This window comes from Frankliniella occidentalis, unplaced genomic scaffold (genome assembly GCF_000697945.3).
Source record: "Frankliniella occidentalis isolate FOCC.00 unplaced genomic scaffold, Focc_3.1 Scaffold30, whole genome shotgun sequence".
NCBI lineage: Eukaryota > Metazoa > Arthropoda > Insecta > Thysanoptera > Thripidae > Frankliniella > Frankliniella occidentalis.
In genome coordinates, this window is record NW_026267160.1 from 2,047,355 (window position 1) to 2,063,440 (window position 16,086).

At 57.5% G+C, this 16,086-nt stretch overlaps 1 protein-coding gene and 6 non-coding genes across 7 annotated transcripts; 3 read left to right on the forward strand and 4 right to left on the reverse strand.

The window, feature by feature from the left end:
- Window positions 1–6,135: 6,135 nt before the first annotated feature.
- On the forward strand, window positions 6,136–6,227 carry Trnay-gua (transfer RNA tyrosine (anticodon GUA)). The gene is given in 2 exon segments: window positions 6,136–6,172; window positions 6,192–6,227. It is a non-coding gene; the product is annotated as a tRNA-Tyr (tRNA).
- A 416-nt stretch (window positions 6,228–6,643) lies between these two features.
- On the forward strand, window positions 6,644–6,733 carry Trnay-gua (transfer RNA tyrosine (anticodon GUA)). The gene is given in 2 exon segments: window positions 6,644–6,680; window positions 6,698–6,733. It is a non-coding gene; the product is annotated as a tRNA-Tyr (tRNA).
- A 918-nt stretch (window positions 6,734–7,651) lies between these two features.
- LOC113209635 (gastrula zinc finger protein XlCGF57.1-like) lies at window positions 7,652–9,559 on the reverse strand. Its single transcript, XM_026427270.2, has 2 exons — window positions 9,394–9,559; window positions 7,652–9,236 (listed from the first exon to the last, which is right to left on the reverse strand). Exon 2 carries the CDS (start codon window positions 9,198–9,200, stop codon window positions 7,935–7,937), a length of 1,266 nt encoding a protein of 421 aa, XP_026283055.1. The 5' UTR covers window positions 9,201–9,236; window positions 9,394–9,559; the 3' UTR covers window positions 7,652–7,934.
- Window positions 9,560–10,610: 1,051 nt separating this feature from the next.
- Trnay-gua (transfer RNA tyrosine (anticodon GUA)) lies at window positions 10,611–10,702 on the reverse strand. The gene is given in 2 exon segments: window positions 10,611–10,646; window positions 10,666–10,702. It is a non-coding gene; the product is annotated as a tRNA-Tyr (tRNA).
- Window positions 10,703–11,488: 786 nt separating this feature from the next.
- Trnap-agg (transfer RNA proline (anticodon AGG)) lies at window positions 11,489–11,560 on the reverse strand. The gene has a single exon. It is a non-coding gene; the product is annotated as a tRNA-Pro (tRNA).
- Window positions 11,561–12,768: 1,208 nt separating this feature from the next.
- On the reverse strand, window positions 12,769–12,861 carry Trnay-gua (transfer RNA tyrosine (anticodon GUA)). Its single transcript has 2 exons — window positions 12,825–12,861; window positions 12,769–12,804 (listed from the first exon to the last, which is right to left on the reverse strand). It is a non-coding gene; the product is annotated as a tRNA-Tyr (tRNA).
- A 490-nt stretch (window positions 12,862–13,351) lies between these two features.
- On the forward strand, window positions 13,352–13,423 carry Trnap-agg (transfer RNA proline (anticodon AGG)). The gene has a single exon. It is a non-coding gene; the product is annotated as a tRNA-Pro (tRNA).
- Window positions 13,424–16,086: the final 2,663 nt, after the last annotated feature.

A 16,086-nucleotide genomic window follows, 5' to 3' on the forward strand; every position in this document is an offset into this window, starting at 1 on the left:
GGGGCCGCGTCTTTCTGCTCGGGGTCACCTGATGTAAAGGCTTTATCTGCGGGGGCTTTGGGCAGGGTCCAAACGGGCGGGGCGGGGCGGGCACGTCCGCGGGGCGCTGTGCTGCGGTGCACCTCCCCGCCGGCCCCCTCACCTCACCCCCCTTGGGCGTCAGCCGCATGCCTGACGTGGCGGGGCGGGGCCGGCGCGGGGCCCCCCGCGCGAAGACCCTCGTCACAGTGACGGGCTGATGGCCTGGCCGTGGCGGACTTGGACTGGACCCCGGCCTGGCCTTACCCCGCCGCCGCCATGGCCGCCATGAGGCCACCGGGTCGCGTCCGAAGGTGGGGGGCCGCCCCCAGGCCGCCCCGAGCCGCCGTTTCGGACGCGGGCGGCGCCGTGGCGCGGTGGGGCGGGGCTGCTGAGCCGGGGGGCTGGGCTGGGCCCGCCGGGCTCAAGTCGACTGGAACAAACTGGAGCCGACCTCGGCTGGAGCGTTAATCATATCAGCGGATTGTTCGTATCCGCTGCAGCTTCTTTATTATTTTCGCCCGAGGTGGCGCCCCGGCGGGAACTTTTAAATCGCGCTGGCTCGGCCTGCGGGCTGCCCGATGCGGTCTGCGGGTGACTTTGTCCTGGACCAGACCCGGCGGCACGGACCACCTCCACCACCACCTCCCCGCGCGCCTCGAAGGTGAACAGCCTCGGCCTCGTTATAAACACATAAAAAAGCGCGCGTCTGCTCAAAAACTTGCTTTGCGAAAATGTGTGGCGGCGGCGGCCGGAGGGGGCCTCTGGTGCTCGGCCCCGGAGCTTGGCTCCAGAGCCTCGTGCTTGTCAAGGGGCGTACGTTATTGCCCCGGCGGGGTACCCTGTGGGGTACCCGGTACCCGCCGGTCCCCTCCCTAACCGCAGGTGCCCCGCGGAGCCCCGTGGTGCCCCCCCTACCCCTCCCACCCCTTGGGCCGACAGCAGGGGCGCCGCCGCTGCCGCCGCCCGGCGTTTCGAGTTGCGCGAATCTCGACGGAACACTGTACGGAGGAACCCAGCACTCGGTACAATATTGTTTTCAGACCTGTTGCTTCCAGTTTCGCGTCGCGGTTGCTACCTACATGCTACCTATTTATGACATCTCATGGGGATTATTACTTCACATCGAAAACGATGAAGACGATATTTTCCCCTCAAAGTTCTTTGTAAATTGTTCGCCATCAGATAACAAAGTGGCGTTGTCTTGCCCGAAAAACAGGTCCCAACACTCTAGAAATGCCACTGTAATTGAAGCAAAACTCCCTTCTCACGCCATCAAATAAAAAAACACGCTCTCCGGCGTCCGTCACTTCATTGATCACCTAATTCAAACAAAGGTGGAATGTACACCACACGTACCTCGGCCTTTTAATTGCGCCAGGACTTGAGCATGGCGCATTCATGTACACCCCCCCCCCCCTCCTCTCCTCCCCTCTTTCCCCTCGTTGCAGCTCGGGCTCGGCCAACAACTTTTAAATCATCCTTTTTCCTCCCATAACGAGTGGTTGAGCGGCGGCGTCGGCGGCCGTCCAGCTAAACAGGTGTTTAATGTCGTGTCTTATTTACACTTGCAGTGTGAGTGCCGATAATTCCCGACGATAACTGGCTCTCATCGCTCGGGACAGTTAGCATAATGAATTCATAATGGGCGCACGGCGCGGCACGCTTTCCAGCATTCTGTTAGTTCCGGCGGAGCAGCAGCAGCAGCAGCAGCAGCTCCCCCTCAGCCGGATGATTTATCATCGCCCGGGATTGGCCGGCGCGCGGATGATTTCATCGGCCCCGCTGTTTTAGAGAGACGGCGGCGCCGCCTGCTGCTCCCCGTCTTCTTTTATAAAATATATTTAGGGACCGGGATGAGGGGGTGAGGGGGCACCTCCTCATCGGACCAATTATTTCACGTTGAACGTCCCCCGGGTGGTGCGGGGGCGAGGCACGGTCCTTCAGCCGGTCCGGGGACTCGCTGCTGCTGCTGCCGCTGCTGCTACGGGCGACGCCTGGTCCCGCGGGGCACTTTCCGTCGGCTGACATGTTGGCGCCGCCCGCGACGCAACCCCCGCTTCCACCGCCACAGCGCGGCCACCACTCTATCGTCGTGCTTCCGGGGGACGTCCATGAACGGCGCTGGGCAAGGTGAATGCTGGAATCGTAGCAGCCACATTTTGGTCTTATCGACTTTATATACAGTATACCATTATTTCTCTCAACAATGATCAGAGCTCCATAAGTGTTGGGGCTCCAATAGTCTATACCGCTATAATTTTTAGCCATGACACAGTATCAATAAACACATTTTCGGAAAATTCTCGCTGTGCTAGGGGTAGGTTTAGGTTGACGCTCATGGAAGCGACGGACGGGCGTCGCCCTGTCGACCTCGCGAAGCCGCAGCAGCACTCCGAGTCCATCTCTCTCTCTCTCTCTCTCTCTCTCTCTCTCTCTCTCTCTCTCTCTCTCTCTCTCTCTCTGCATTCGCCCGCTGGCAGTGAGAGAGACGACACACGCCAGGTCCGACCCGTCTTATCGCCCGCACCCATCTTGCATCACGCACTGCATGTCTCCATTTGCCGTGGGCCAGAACAGCGGCGGCAGGAGCGAGGCGCAGCGAGGCCGGCCGGCAGAAACGTGAGAAATAATTTGTGTGGTTGATGCTGCTGCTGCTGCCGGCGGCGGCGCAGGATCGCTGGGCGCACACAGCGGCCCCTCACTCTGTCACCGATACGACCGCCAGCGGGAAGAGAGGCAGCAGAAAACTGGAGGCTTAAATCGGCAAATGAGGCCGCTAAAAATAAATGAAATAACACAGGAAATTATAGTAATGCATTTTTCCTGAAAAATGTTTGTGATGGTGTCGATAAACGCATACTATGTTGCAAATCGTTAGTATCCCAGCGAATTGTTTAATTTTATCCTGGACTTTTAGAGGGGGGGTCTGCGTCCTAAGCCGAGTGAAAATTGGCGCATAGAACGTTTGGCAGAGTTGGCGACGCCGGCCGAGCCGACCGTTGGGCGCGAGGACCCCTCTCCTCTCCTCTCCGCCCCTGCAGCAGTGCCGTGCCGCTGCCGCTGGCCGTGTGTATGATAATGAAGACGCTCTGGGCCAGCCCGGCCGATTGTCACTCAAACGTCTCGTTACAGGCGGCGGGTCCCCCGAGCGGCGCGACCAGGACCGGGATGGATAGGGTCTCCTCCTCGTCCTCCGTGAAAGCGCGGAAGCGCAACGGCAAAGTCATGTTTCTCCTTCCATTCGCGCCGCCTGCTTGTCCGCGCCGTCCGTCCTATCGCGGGGTTGTAAGTGTCGCCGCGGGCGCGGTCACTTGCGTGAGTTATACCGCGCTCTTTCGGCGCCGCGGGCCGCGAGGAGACCCGCCGCGAGAGGGTCGCGGGGTCGCGTCGCGGGGTCCGAAGCAGAGGAGGGGGGAGCAGACGGCTGTCCGCAATCAACCCGCCATCAAACGGCAATAGAACGCGAATCAAAAGGAAAGGATCCCCGGAGGCAAAGTCGCCGCTATACCTGGAGCAGTGAATAAACAAACAATGCCAAGGTCAGGGGTCGCGTTACCCTGCTGCCTCCGCTTCCGGCCGGCATTGTCACTTCATCAAGTGACCACTTGACCCCCGCCTCCCCTATATGCTCCCCCTTCCGGGACCTGTCGACCTGTCGCTCGCTCTCCTCAACTTGGCTCCATCCGCGACTGTATTGTGCCGGCCGATAAGGGAGAAGGGATCGGAGATGATGCGTTTCTCCACACCAACTTTTTTCGCTGTTTTGTACCTCTCTACCCCTCTCTTCCGTCCTGTACCGAGACCATCATCATCATCCCCACCACCACCAGAGACACGTCTGACACGTCCAGAAAGAGAGAGGGTGAGAGAGAGAGAGAGAGAGAGAGAGAGAGAGAGAGAGAGAGAGAGAGAGCGAGAGCGAGCTATCTTTTGGCCCCTGGTCTTCTGCTCGAGGGGAGCAGCAGCCACTGTCCGACTATCCGTGATACAGCTATCAATTGTTTCCCGTTGAGTGGAGCCGGTGCGCCCGACGACTCCTGCTCCCGTTTCCCCTCCATCTTCCCTTCACCCCCGTCCCCCTTCTCCACCCGTGTCCTTCGCCCAGCAGTGCCCTGGCCATTCCCACGACAAGGAACAAGTTGACGTTTCTTCCGCGTCTCCCCCACCCGTTTTCCCCATCTGCACTTCCGAAATTGTATTTCGAACTTCTCATGCACCCGCGGGGCCCTCACGGGTTTTTACAGGACAGTCACTCCACAACAGGGTCTTGTTAGGCTTTTACGGTGATCCTTCAGAAGTTTTACTGCAATATCACTCTACAGGGTCTTTACAGGTTTTACGTCAATCACTCAACAGGGTCTTCACAGCAACCACTCGACAGGGCCTTCACAAGTTATACTGCGGTCACTCAACAGAGTCACACGTTTTACAGCAGTATCTCAACAGTGTCTCTACAGGTTTCACAGTAGTAGTGACAGTCACTGGCAGTCGACTTGCACTGTACTACACGAGTTCAGTCGGTGGTATTTCCGCAGCCTGGCCGGCCGCGCGGTGGCGGCGCCAAGTCGCGCTGTGAGCGCGCCGGTGCGATAGCGACAGCGACGGCCAGAAGTAGCGGAAGGCTCTATTTGTGTGCGCGCGCGGACTGCTATCAGCTGCCGGGCTGAGACGGGCTTATCGGCTGCTGGGCCCCGGCCGGGCGGCCGCTGACATCACGCAGGGCTCGCGCCCGGGACGGTCTGTTCTGTTGACTCTCTGGCCCGCCCGCCAAGCCTCGGTCAGCCGCACTTCTGGGGCTGGGCTGGGTAGAAAACAGCAGCAAGGCGCTATGAGAAATATTGTCTTCCCTTCCAGATGAAAGGGAAATCTTCACACGAGACTGCGGGAGGGAAGGGAGGAAGAAGGGATTCAAGGCCGAGCTGGAAACTGGTCGCCGTACATATGGTGGTGGTCAGAGGTAGTGCGGCGGGCAGCTGGTGGCATGGCCGCTTGCAACGCACTACGGACGTACTTCTGCAGGTTTCCTGCTGCTGCTTGTCGTGTCTCTCTCTCTCTCTCTCTCGCTCGCTCCAACTCTCATTGAGTCACACACGTGCAGGACGCACATACTCACTCTCTCTCGCTGCGCGGCCCTTCATTCTCTCCCTTCCCCCATGGCGGCGGCCGCACGGGCTGCTGAGGTAATACATGATGTAGCAGGAGGAATGCGGGTGAGGAGGAGATCGGGAGAGGGGGGGGGGCAGTGCTGCACAATGCAAGCATTTGGCATTCATCCCAGATGTGCAGGGGGGGCAATGCCACTGACATTGTCAGCAGCGCAGGGAAAGTGGACGAGCGGGGAAAACGAAAGGGGAGAGAGAGGGAAGGGGGAAGTAGGGAATTAAGTTGCCCGTAAATTTGCCTTCCTCTTTCCTATTTTCTTTTTCATTGGAGGGGGTAGCGAAACGAACGGCCGGGCGTGGCGGGGCGTGGCGGAGAGGGGCGTGGCGCGCGGGGTCCCCACCAGACAGGCACCCCTTCGCTGGCTTCGCCCCCTCGCGAAAATTACGGCGCAGAGCGCGCGGCAGGCATGGCGCGGCGAGGAGGCCGCGGGGCCTGGCGGGGCCGCGGGGCATGGCGGGGCCGCGGGGGAAGGGAGCGGCGTTCCCTGCGGAGGGCAACCACCCCCTCACTGGCACCACCACCACCACCATCGCATAGCCTCGTGCCGCATTCGGCGAAAACAAACGTCCGCGATGGTTTTGGTACTGAGTGTACAATGGCCGTCAGTGAGCCCGTTCGCACAATCGATGATCGATGTACACTACATGTTGTGATATTGACATGGGGTGGGCACTTGATTATCTATCTGCGGGCCAACTCGACGCGGCGCGTTTTTCATAAAACAAAGTTCCGGCTGGGCCCGCGGGGGGCCAGGGGCGCGGCCCGCGAGTCGCGAGCTCGCGGCATACGGCCGCCGAGGTGCGGCCGAACTGGGGCCGAAGTAGATCCGTTGCGTAACTTTCACCGCGATACCGCTCTCTCGCGGCCCGGGCCCCCCCGGCGAGGCGAGACGCGCCCCCACTCTCTGGCAGCCGCACAAAACACGAATCTGCGGCCCGCCTCCTCATGTCTCCTTCGATAGCTCAGTTGGTAGAGCGGTGGACTGTAGAGGCACGCCGTTGGCAGTTATCCATAGGTCGCTGGTTCAAATCCGGCTCGAAGGATGTTTTTATTTTTTTTCGCCCCGCCTTTTCGTTCAGTTAAACGCGTTAGAGCGCTTTGTTGATTTTTTTTTGGTTTGTGTTCGCTGGAAATAAAATGTTTTCACCTGTCTTATGGCAAATAAATTTACACTAGTCTTGCGGTGTTTCCTATTTCTCGTAATCGCATACCCATATCAAATTAATTTTCGCACCTTTAAGTCGGGATATTTTTTTATTTATTTTTTGACAAGGACACGCGTTTTTGGTGCGCTGACCCCCTTCCCTCCCCTGTTCCTTTTCTCTGTCGCCCAATTCGCCGCTCCGACTCGCCGGCCTTGTTTTGTGACCCCCTCCATCTCCCCGTGCACGAGGCAGCCGCACCCAGCCCGACCGACAGCCGCATTATGTTGCTTTCACCAAACGGGATCTTGCAGGCTCCTTCGATAGCTCAGTTGGTAGAGCGGTGGACTGTAGAGGCAATGGGAGCAGGAATCCATAGGTCGCTGGTTCAAATCCGGCTCGAAGGAAATTTTTGACGAATTAAAATAAATTTTGCATTATTGGTCAATTTTTTCCCTCGCATCGTGAATTCTCGCATTTTGCGAGCTGGTGTGGATGGGTCCCGCCCCGGTCCGCTGGGTTTTCATATTTTCCTCTCGGGTTTCTCTCTCCCCCACGCCCACCCGCTGCGAAGGACCTCTGCTCGCCATCAGTTCCAGCCCCCGCCCCGACAAGGCCACGCCGCCGCCGCCGCCCCCGCCCCGCAAGGAGCCGCCCCGCGCCGCCCCCGCCTCCAGAGGGGCGCAGCGGGGGCAGCGAGGGGTCGGCGACCACGCGAAATTTACTGGGGAGCCCAGGGGAGGCGGGCCTGCTGCTGGGCGTGGCGTGGCGGGTGGGGGCTGGGAAGGGGTTGTCCAGGAACTGCTGCTTCTGGCTGGCGGCGCTCTCACGCTGTGCCAGCGGGCTGCTGCTGCTGCCGCTGGTGGTGGCCAGCCCCCGCCCCGCCTCTGCCCCGGCCGCTGGGGGGAACGCGCCGCACGGCACCAACCAGGAGAGGAAAACGCGGACTAAAAATATGGGGGGGAGCAGGCGCGCCTAGGCGGGGGCGGCCCGGGGGCGGCTCGGGGGCGGCCAGGGGTTCAAAATAAATTGGATTTAATTAAAACGTCGGCGCAAGTAAAGAAGCGCCCCCACGGCGGACGACGGAGGACTTCCCTCCCGGGACCAATCGCCTGCTACCGCTGTGTGTGTGTGTATGTGTGTGTGTGTATATGTGTGTGTGTGCGTGTGTGTGTGTGTGCGCTGTGACTGCGCTAAACAAACAACAGTACCACCTTCTATAATGGGCCTCCATACTTCCACTTTACGTAGTATCTTATTGCACATTCTCATTCTCCACTCACTGATACACAGAATGAATCACATGGCATTATTGCGTCATAGTTTTTTTTTTTTTTTTATTTTTTTTTTTTACAAAACAGAAGATCACACACATTTCCTAATTCACAAGATGCACTTATTTGAATAATTATAAACAAGATTCAGTTTTCATATTGCCCCCTTTTTCCGATTAGCTGGGAGTTTTCAAACAAAGCACGCGCACCGTTATAAGTCTTCCAGTTCAGACCTTTACTATTGTGAGAGGGGTTTCCTACAGGTGTGCATGACTTTTGACTATACTTATTATGCGCAAATTTATTGATGAGATTGTTCACTAGAAGTGCGGTTCTATTGGATATGGACCAAGAGATGTTTGAGCAATGCGCTACTTCTTGCAAATGTCTTGTTACAGACGGTACATTTAAAGGGCCTCACGCCTGTGTGGCTCCAGCCATGTGAGTCCAAAGATGACTGTTGTGCAAATTTCTTGGGGCAGAGTGTACACTCGTAGGGCCGCTCTCCCGTGTGGATCCGCAGATGTGCGCGCAGATTGTCACTAAACTTAAATTTCTTGTTGCAGATTGTGCACTCATATGGGGTCTCGCCTGTGTGGGTCCGGAGATGTGCGCGTAAAGTGGTGGTACTTGCAAATTTATTGTTGCAGATTGTGCACTCGAAGGGCTTCTCTCCTGTGTGGGTCCGGAGGTGTCTGTTCAAGGTGCCCTTCATTTTAAATGTCATCTCGCATATTGTACACTTGTGCGGCTTCTCTCCTGTATGGTTATTCCGGAGGTGTACGCGCAGCTGTAAATTGATTGCAAATTTTTTGTTGCAGATGAAACACTCGACAGGTTTCTCTCCTTTGTGTCTCTCGAGGTGTATTTGCAAATATCCATTTCTTGGAAATTTCTTGTTGCAGATTGAACACTCGAAGGGCTTCTCTCCTGTGTGGGTCGACAGGTGTTGAAGCAAGTGTCCCTTTTCTCTAAATTTCTTGTTGCAAAGTGAACACTCAAAGGGCCTCTCTTGCGTGTGCGTGCGAAGATGTCTACGCAAACCTGTTTTAAATTTCTTGTTGCAGATTGTACACTCAAAGGGCGTCTCTCCTGTGTGGGTCCTGAGATGCAGGCTCAAGTGGCCCCTCTGTGCAAATTTCTTCTTGCATATTGTACATTCGTAGAGCTTCTCCGGCTTCTCCCCTGTATGCGTCCGGATATGTACGCGCAAGGAGATGGCTTCTGAAAATTTCCTACTGCAGATTGTACAGGCGAAGGGCTTCTCTCCTGTGTGGGTCCGGAGGTGTCGGGTCATTTGGCTCTTCTGCGAAAATGCCATTTGGCACATTGTACACTCAAAGGGCCTTTCTCCTGTGTGGGTCCGAAGATGATCGCGCAGTGGGCCACTTCCCATACATAACTTGTTGCAGAATGCACACTTAAAGGGCGACTCCCCCGTATGAACCTGCATGTGTAGGTGCCACGACCCCTTTGTTGTAAATTTCTTGTTGCAGATTGTACACTCGAACGACTTCTCTACGGTGTGGATTCTCATGTGAGTGGCGTATTTGCTTTGAGTAGAAAACTCATTGTTGCACAGGCCACATTGGAATGGCATGGTGGCTCAACAGGAGATACTCGATGTCGTTGTAATCTGAAGGCAATTCAGAAACAGAACATATGCATGCAGTCGTTGTTAATGTTACTGCTGGAAACAGGCACTGGAACAGGGGATGAGGGGCCAGCACGGGCAGCAGAGTGCCCGTATGGTAATTGTGCTGTTGGGAGTTTGTCACTTTGTAACTGCTTACCACTTGAAGACTTGTACTTGCGATGTCACTGAAGACACACACAGGGCGGTCGCTGATGGGCGCTGCGCGGCTGCACGCACGGAGGCGTCCTATCTGTGCGACTTCCCCACTCGGACTGCGTGTGCGTGAGGCAGAGAAGAAGAGACCGCAAACGGGCTCACTCTCTCACTCCCGCGCTGGCTGCCAGCTGGCCAGGGCTACAGTCTCGGCCGACCTTTCGCCGAAGCGCGCCGAAGGTAGCCGAAGCACCTTGATGCGCAGGAAGTCGACAAAATCCAGCCGCATCATAGTGCTTCGGCTACCTTCGGCGGGCTGCATGAGACCGTGCGAGTGAGCTCGGTGTCGTGTCCACTGGGCGTCCCGCGAGGCTGTCTCGGGGCTGCCCCGACCTGCCCCTCCCGTCTACTCCGGGGTCCTCTTTTTTTTTAGCTTTAGAAAGGATTTGACCTGGCGGATTAGTGCCGCTTACGCCCCTAGAGCAGTAATGTCTGGAGAAGGAGACGCGCCCGATGTTTCTATTGCAGTGTCCCTGCAATATCGTCAAACGAGGCGCAAGGCCGGGCCGGGCGTCGATAGCTTATTGACTTGGCCGTGGACCTCAGGACTCGGCGGCGTCGCGACGGCGGCGTGGCGCGGCGTGGCGCGGCGCTCCGGGGAGGGTATAAGGGCGAAGGGACCTGTGTGTTCGATATTGGACGCCGGGCGTCGCCCGCAGTGCCGCTATGGGCGCCGCCCCCTCGGCGTCGGCCCTGCTCTGCTGTCGGACGAGGCGTCGCCTCCGCCCGGCCCCGCTCTGTGTCTGTGTGCTGAGTCACCGTGCGGCGTCAGCACCTTGCAGTGCATTTCCTCCCCCGCTGCCGCGCCCTGCCGCGCCCCTCCCCGCCCCGGAAGAGGAGAGGGTGGGGGGAGGTGCTCCCCGGAGGCTGACCCGCCCCTCCCCGCCCCTCCCCGCCCCGCTCCGCCGCGCCACCGTGAGGGGCCATGGGGCCAATATAGCTGCGATCCGCTGCACTCGGACATTTGCATGACAGCAGAGGGCGACGAATCAGCGAAACCCGACCCGGGCGAGAGACGGCGCCAAAAGCGCAGCTCCGCGCCATGCGGAAAATAATAAAAGTAGAACCCACAAGCTTACCAGCGTCCTAATCCTCGTCATTTGTGCTCTGTTGCAGGTAAAGTACAGCACGCGTAGAGAGGCACCACAGCAAAAAAAGTATTCCTTCGAGCCGGATTTGAACCAGCGACCTATGGATAACTGCCCACGGCGTGCCTCTACAGTCCACCGCTCTACCAACTGAGCTATCGAAGGAGCACACGGGCAGCAGGGCGGGCCGGGCTACCAAACCGGAGCAGCGGGCCGCCGTCTGAAGTACCACCGCGAGCCCCCCCGGCCCGAGCGCGAGGTCACTCGGCGAAAGTGGCCCGCGAGTTCTGATTGGCTACTCGCGCCCACGTGGCGCCCGGGTGGGGCGCGGTACTCATGCAAGTATAGCGGGCACCTGCCTCTACTACTATAGGTTCCCCGACTCCCTCCACTTCTCCCCTCCTTTTAACTCTCACGCACTCCGCACTCGTGTAGTGGCAATATTGTTTGTTGTTTAGATTTACGCGATGTACGTTTGTGTTCCCTCGATGACTCGAACTGGTCATTAAAAGTCCATAGGCCGACAGGGGTAAAAATGTTGAATCATCTTTACCCAGGATATGGAGTGAACGAGAGAGGAAGAGAAAGAAAGAGAGAGGGAGAGCGAGTGAGCGTCGCTGTCGGCCCGTGCCGCCTCGCTTGGCTCGGGCCGCTCGGGCCCGGCTCTTTCCCCCCCTCCTCTATCTTCTATAATAATCTCGCTCGACTACTACTAGCCTATTCCACTTTTGAAACGTCCTTGACCGTGGTCATGGTGCGGGCTGCGGCGCGCCCGGCCGCCTGCTCCGAGCCTGCTCGGCCACCTCCTCGCGCTCGTGCGCGCCGGCCACCGCCCGCCGTCCGCTCACTCTCTATTTCTCATTATTAATTGGCATATTTTTAATTAATTGCCCCACGGCGGGCGGCGACACGCAAATGAAAAACATACGCGAAAATAAATAATAAAAATTCGGGTCCGTCCGGGATTTGAACCCGGGACCTCTCGCACCCTAAGCGAGAATCATACCCCTAGACCAACGGACCGCTTGTGCTGGCCTCTCCCGACCGCTGCACGAGCTTGCTGGGTGCTGCCGACATCTCGGGAGGCCGCCGGGCCGGGCCACTCCGCTTCGCTCCACTCGGCTCAATACCACCACTATCCTCTCCCGTGCACTCCCTCATCCCCTCCTGCCTTCCCCGTTCCCTCTCTACCCCTCTCGCAGAGAAACTTAAGCCCCCATTATCACAAATTCGGGCCGGCGGTGTGTATAGTCCCGCGGAAGGCGCGCCGGCCCCTCCGGCCCCGGCAGCCCAATATCCGGCAGCGCAGAGCAACCTTACCGCCCCTCCGAGACCGACCCAGACCCACCCTTTTCACTCTAATAACAATAGTCATAAAAAAGACCTGTTGATTTTCCATGCAATTGAACGCCGAGCAGAGAGAGAGAGAGGGAGCACTTCTGGGGGGAGCGGGCGGGGCGGACTGTACGGCGGGGCGGTGCGAGAGAAAGAGAGTTGGCCATTGAAGAGAGGGGTTTTGACCCAGAAACCCTAACCTACAGACCATGACCCGCGCAAGGCGCCCGTAAAGTCAAGGTTATACCGCTGCGGTTATATTTATAGCGGCGGCGCGCGCCGTGTCGTCGCGGCAGTCCATCATGGGGCCCTCTATGGGCCCGGCGGGGGAGCGGGGCGGAGTGGGGCGGAGCCGAGAGGGTCCCGGACGGACGTTAGGAAGGTGGCCCGCGCCCCGCCCCGCGCCCAGCTCCGCACGGCTCAGCTTGATGACCACTGTAACGCACTGAACGCGCCCTAAACTTCTTACGAGGACAGATTGCGCAGCCACCCCCCTCTCTCTCTACTACCCCGACGTTTTATCTCGCCGTGCGAAGGGTGCGCTGAGACGCCGTGAGGGTTGTGGTGGCGGCGGCCAACGCAGTAGTATACGACTTATGAATTCGGTTTGGAAGTATATGAAACTGAGCAGTAAGAAAACGAAAAGGGGTCCAATGAGCGGTTATAACTAAGTGGCTGATTCACGCCCCGCACTTTCGTGGTTATACTGTACCGCATGCACGCGTGCGGACGGGTTGCCTACTCGCACGGAGCCGTAAGGAGCCGTGAGTAGCGAGCATAGACAAACCCACCAGGACTCGTGCATGCGGTACAGTATAACTACGAAAGTGCGCGGCGTGAATCAGCCACCTGGTATGCTGCGAAGGTCCCCCACTTATGACCTGTCAAAAAATATATCCTTCGAGCCGGATTTGAACCAGCGACCTATGGATTCCCGCCGACGTATGAGCCTCTACAGTCCACCGCTCTACCAACTGAGCTATCGAAGGAACCTGCTCGTGATGGCGCTCGTTATGTATGAAACTGCACTCGTCAGCGGCGGGCCCGGCGGCGCGCGGCGAGGCTGCTCAGCCCGCGGCCGCCCCCTCCCCGTCGACGACCTGCCGAACTCGCTGACCGTTGTAGCGGCGCGGCTTCGCGGGCTACACTGCGAGCAAAAAAAAACAGAAAAAAGTACCATTTTGTTTGTCGGCGCCACGACTAAATTCCCCATGATAAGGCAGTGAAAATAAGTTGTCTTCTCCCTCGTAGTTCTTTTGGAAGTACAGTACCGTATAGTTAAGTGCCTGATACGAACAATTCAGAACAATGCCCGGTGTAGCATCGGTCCGACGTTTTGCAGAGTTTCACTCCCGACTTTTACGTAATGACTCGGGCTGTGTCTGTAGGGTGGGGAGGGGGCTCGCCGAAACGACTCGCGGGCCCCGCCGGCCTCCGGGTCCGCTACACACGCTGTCGTGACTCTCTCTGCTCAACAGCGGTCCGTTGGTCTAGGGGTATGATTCTCGCTTAGGGTGCGAGAGGTCCCGGGTTCAAATCCCGGACGGACCCTCCTTTTTTCAGCAGATTCTTGTAACGTTGCATGTGTTTTTATTATAAACGATAAATGTAATTTGCTCGCCCAACAACTGGAATTAACCGACCCAGAAAGCCACTTTCGGTTTTTTATAGTTCCCTCAATTGTACCTAGTTTATTTTTAAGTATATACCCCGGGGTTTGGCTTCGATCTCAGGTGCAGGCCGCGGCCATAACCGCTAATAAATTAATTACATCGTGTGCGCCCTAAACCCTGCTCGTGGGGCGCAGCGCAGTGCGGGGATTGGAGGAGGGGAGGGGGGAAGCTCGCCGGGGGAGGGAAACCTGTATCCGGGCCAGGGGATTGTAATTAGCCTAGACTTACAGCTCGACAAAGGCGGGCTGGCTCAGGGCGGTCGCTGCTGCTGGACGCCTCTGCTGCAGCCAGCGGGGATGTCGTACACTTTACATGAGTACATGAGTGCTAGTGTAAACTAGATAGGCTTTTCTCTATCAATGCAAAGCCACATTGTGGATCATTTCATCTCGCTGTCTCTATGTCTCGCACGCCAGGATCTGCATTTTTCAAAACGCAAGTTTCGTTACGCGGCAAAAGTACTACTTTTATTTTACGAAAAGATTGCGCCCTTCTCATTTTATGCAGGCCCCGTGTGTAATTTCCGTGGCCCTTTTCGTCGGCCTCCCCGGTTCGTTCCATTTGGGCTCCGCTTGACAGTGTGAGCCGGCCAAGCTGGGCCAACGGCGGCGGGGCAGGCGGGGTGCGCGGGGTGGTGTGGCGGGGCCATTGCAGGCCCCGGGCGGTCCGGAGGGAAGGGGCGTCGCGGGGGAGAGTGGAGCTCGCAATTTGGCCCCGTGGCGTGGTGTGGCGTGGCGTGGCGGGGCGCGGCGCGGCCGAGGGTCGGTACGGTCCGGTAAGGTCCGGAGGGGAAAGAGCAGAGGCGGCCCCGGCCGAGGCACGGCCCGGCAGCGTCGCGGTGGGCGCGCCGCGGCGCCCCTCACCCCCTCCCCCCTTTCCCCTTGCCGCCCCACCCCGCCACGCCCCGTCCACTAAGATGTCGGCCATCGCAGGACGGGGTTCGACCAACACCGCACCACAGCGACCCTCGCCTGCCGAGGCCCAGCCCGGCCAAGCCCAGCTCACCACCGACCACTACCTCTCCGAAAATTAAACGCCCCCACCCACCTCACCCCCATTTGCTTTCTCTCTTCCCCTTCGCCGGACTTACCCCCCCCCCCCCCTCTCCCATCTCTCTTTCTCTCTCGCTCTTTCTCGTTTGCTCGCTCCCTCTCGCGCGCGCACTCACACACACACTCACACATCACACACTCTTCTTTGTCAGGGTCTCATCCACTGCTGTATCTGCATTTCGTAACTTCTTAGAAAAGCATAAAACTTTTGTACAGTTTACGCAGGTGATAAGCTTGACCAACCACAGCCATTACGAGAAGGTATGCACTTTGACTTAACGAAATCACGAACTGACGATATTTTCGTTGATTAGAAGAAAACATTTCTTTAATTTCTTCACTCTGGCAAAAATTTCCTTCTGCAGAAGAATTTTTTCGTTGTATGAACGAAAAAGTTTTCTTTGGTTTTCTGGCACAAAATTTTCGTTGAATTGAATAAAATTTCTTTAATCCAAAGAAACGGTTTTCTGGGTGTGCGAAGCACCCTGTGGGCGTAGGCTAAATTAAAACATCTAGAAGATCCAAAAAGTCTTTGAGCACATTTGCACATTTCTAAGAGGCAATCTAGTTTATTCCATCGAAAGGCACCGACATAAACAGAAACGCCTCCCCTTCTTTTGGTTTAGTGAAGGCACCCTATTGTGCGTATAAAATCCGGTGAAGTCATGGGTGCCGCACCAGCGGCGTTGATAGCAGTGGACCTCCAGGGTCGCGGCGGCGGCGTCCAGTCCGGATGAAGTGCAAAGGGTTGTCCGGGGCCGACCCACGTCCAGTCCAGACCCACACACTCGCCCGCCGCCACCGGCCCCAGCACACTGGAAAAGTCAAAGTATGGGCCCCACGTATGGTCACACATAGGCGAAAAACTCTCCCAAAGGAAGGAGACAGTTCAGGGCAAAAAACGCCGCCCTTGTTCCCCTCCAAAATTACTTTTTTCACGCACTACTTTGGTGAAACATCGAGGTATATTGTGTTTTTGGTGGGTTTTTTTTGTGGTACACAATAAATTATGTTGGCGTCGTCGGCTACTATCATATCATGCTTCGTTTATAATCATTCAGTGCATGCCAAAACTTTTTTTTGTTTCAATTTGAATGGAGCACTTGGAGAGCAAACCGAATTTCCCGCCCCCCGCCGGAGTAATTGCCGGGGCGGCTCTGATTGGTGACCCGGCGGTCGGACCGGGCTGTGATTGGCCGGAGCGGCGGCGCCGCCCGATGCGTCACGTCACCCGGCCGTGACGGCGCCGGCCGTCATCGTCACACACACGCGCGCGCGCGGCGTGTGCGTGACGCGGTGTGACGGTGTGGCGTGTGACGTGACGCGGCGCGCTTATCTCCCCCGACAGGTGGACAGGAAGCAAGGCTGCGGGAAGAATAACGCCCCCGGGGCGCAACTGCACGCCAGAGGCACGCCACGCAACAAGTTGGGCCGGCATATCTCATTTGTGTGGGACTGACACACCGCAGCCGATTTGCTTCCTCCCCCC